Source organism: Echinops telfairi, unplaced genomic scaffold, assembly GCF_000313985.2.
Source record: "Echinops telfairi isolate 266 unplaced genomic scaffold, ASM31398v2 ScPeMD7_70;HRSCAF=299, whole genome shotgun sequence".
Lineage (NCBI taxonomy): Eukaryota > Metazoa > Chordata > Mammalia > Afrosoricida > Tenrecidae > Echinops > Echinops telfairi.
This window is the reverse complement of record NW_022103968.1, coordinates 24,918,141-24,920,163: the sequence shown is the minus strand read 5'-3', so window position 1 is coordinate 24,920,163 and position 2,023 is coordinate 24,918,141. Positions and strand designations below refer to the sequence as shown.

Sequence of the window (2,023 nt, the reverse complement as noted above, 5' to 3'; positions counted from 1 at the left end):
TGTTGTCCGTGCCCCAGACCTTGTTATCTATTCAAATAATTCAGAATGGATGAATGGCCTTCTCGACAAGCGTTTTCTTGCTATGAATTGCTAATTAGATTCGCTCTTCTCCAGTTGAAGTGGAGTTTCTAGCCTATTGCTGTCGAGTCGATTTCAAGTTTCTAGGACAGAGTGATTGCGTCTAAGGATTAATTAAGGAGTGGCTATGCACAATGTGAATGGCAAGGTTGCTCCTTCTTTCCGTTTTTATCTTAGTTATTATATGAAGATTTTTCAATTCTTCTTTTATGAATAAGGAGATTACATCATGATTTTACACATATAGATAAAATAATTGGTTTGGTTATCTTGAGATCATGATTACACAATATGTGTATGTGTATGTCTAATTTTCATTGGATGACTAGTGATAATTTTTCACTTCTTAAAATCTTTTTTAGCCAATACCTGCGAGTAAGCGTGCCTCTTCTGACCTTAGCATTGCCAGCTCTGAAGAAGATAAACTTTCACAAAATGCTTGCATTTTGGAATCTGTCTCAGAAAAAACAGAACGAAATGTTTCTGAAGAGAAATTTAGTAGCAAAGTACTTGATGAAAAACCCACCACTGATCAGCCTGAGAAAGCAGTAGAGGACATTTGTGAACATGTTAATGATGCTCATCCAGAAGGTCCGACTGCACTCCAAAGCAGAGCAACACTAATCGAGGAGGATGGGAGAGAGGAAAAGAGACCCAGGCTTGACACAGAAGGCCAAGAAGCTGTGGATATCAATTCAGCCAGTGGAGAAAAAGAGAAGAATGCAATGCCTTTAGAAACAAATATTGAACATAATCTGAAACCCGAGAAAGAGAGAGGTCAGGAAAAGCCATCAACATTTGAAAATCGTCTTATGAAACCTGAGGAAATTAAAGATACCACCATGCAGACAATGGATTTAGTTTCTCAAGAGACTGGTGAAAAAGAAGCAGATAACCAAGCAGTTGACAATGAAGTTAAACTCACAAAGGAAGATATGGAAGAGAAACTGGGCAGAGATGACAAAACGTACCAAGAAGATGTGATCGATGAGATAAGCAATGTGGTATCAACTAATGAGGTGGTAGATGTTTCAACTCAGGAGACAGTTGAAAAAAAAATTGAGCATGGCCAGATAAATGATGGTAATGAAGCGGTTGAAGTAGATGAGAAACTAGTGACGTTTCCCCAGGTCTCTGCTGCTGAGGAGGTGCCTCTGGGAGAAACAGTTGAAACTAATAAGGTAGATGAACAATCATTAGAAGGTCCGAACAAGGAACAATTAGCCAACAGTTCAAAGACTGTATTGGAGACCAATGAGGAGCCAGGGGCAAATGAAGTTGTGGAAATTACAGAGCCAAGAAGCACTGAAGAGACAGAAGTCAACAGTGCAGTAATTCAGAATGACCAGGAGACGATAGGAAGTGAAACTGAGGATGCTCAGAAAGCTGCCCCTCAGATAGATACGAAGCAAAAGGAAACTCCTGGTGAAGTGCCAATTAAATTAGAACCACAAGTTACTGCCGCATCACAGCCCAATGAACCTCAACCAGTTCCAATACCCAGCATTAATATCAACTCTGAAGATGCGGACCATAAAGGAGAAGTGGAGGCCTTATCCAAAACAGAAACTGCGATGCTACCAGAACCTGAGAATCAAAAGGAAAATGATACTGACTCAGGCACTGGTTCCACTGCTGATAATAGCAGTATTGACTTGAATTTGTCCATCTCCAGTTTTCTGAGCAAAACTAAAGACAGTGGGTCCATGTCTTTACAAGTAAGTGTTTCCGTTGGGGTAATTTTTGCTTGACATTTTGGAGTATATGAACTGGTATCTTGATGTAACAGGATTAAATCAATGCGGTATTAAAGCCTGATGAAAGAAGTCTTTAGGCCCATAGAGACGATGACTTATAAAGAACCAAGGAAAGAAATTCTCGATGCGATCTTTTAATTTTTCTGGTAGGACTTTTGTGCTTAGCTTTATTTGAAAGGTTAGCAGTT

The 2,023-nt window shown here is 39.5% G+C and overlaps 1 protein-coding gene across 1 annotated transcript in view; it reads left to right on the top strand.

Annotated features, from left to right (window-relative positions):
* The window catches only part of SLK (STE20 like kinase), a 53,950-nt gene that overhangs the window by 26,928 nt on the left and 24,999 nt on the right, over positions 1–2,023 (top strand). The window contains exon 8 of the mRNA XM_004701293.2: positions 441–1,796. Coding sequence (XP_004701350.1) covers positions 441–1,796 — 1,356 coding nt within the window. The remainder of the gene's footprint in view (positions 1–440; positions 1,797–2,023) is intronic.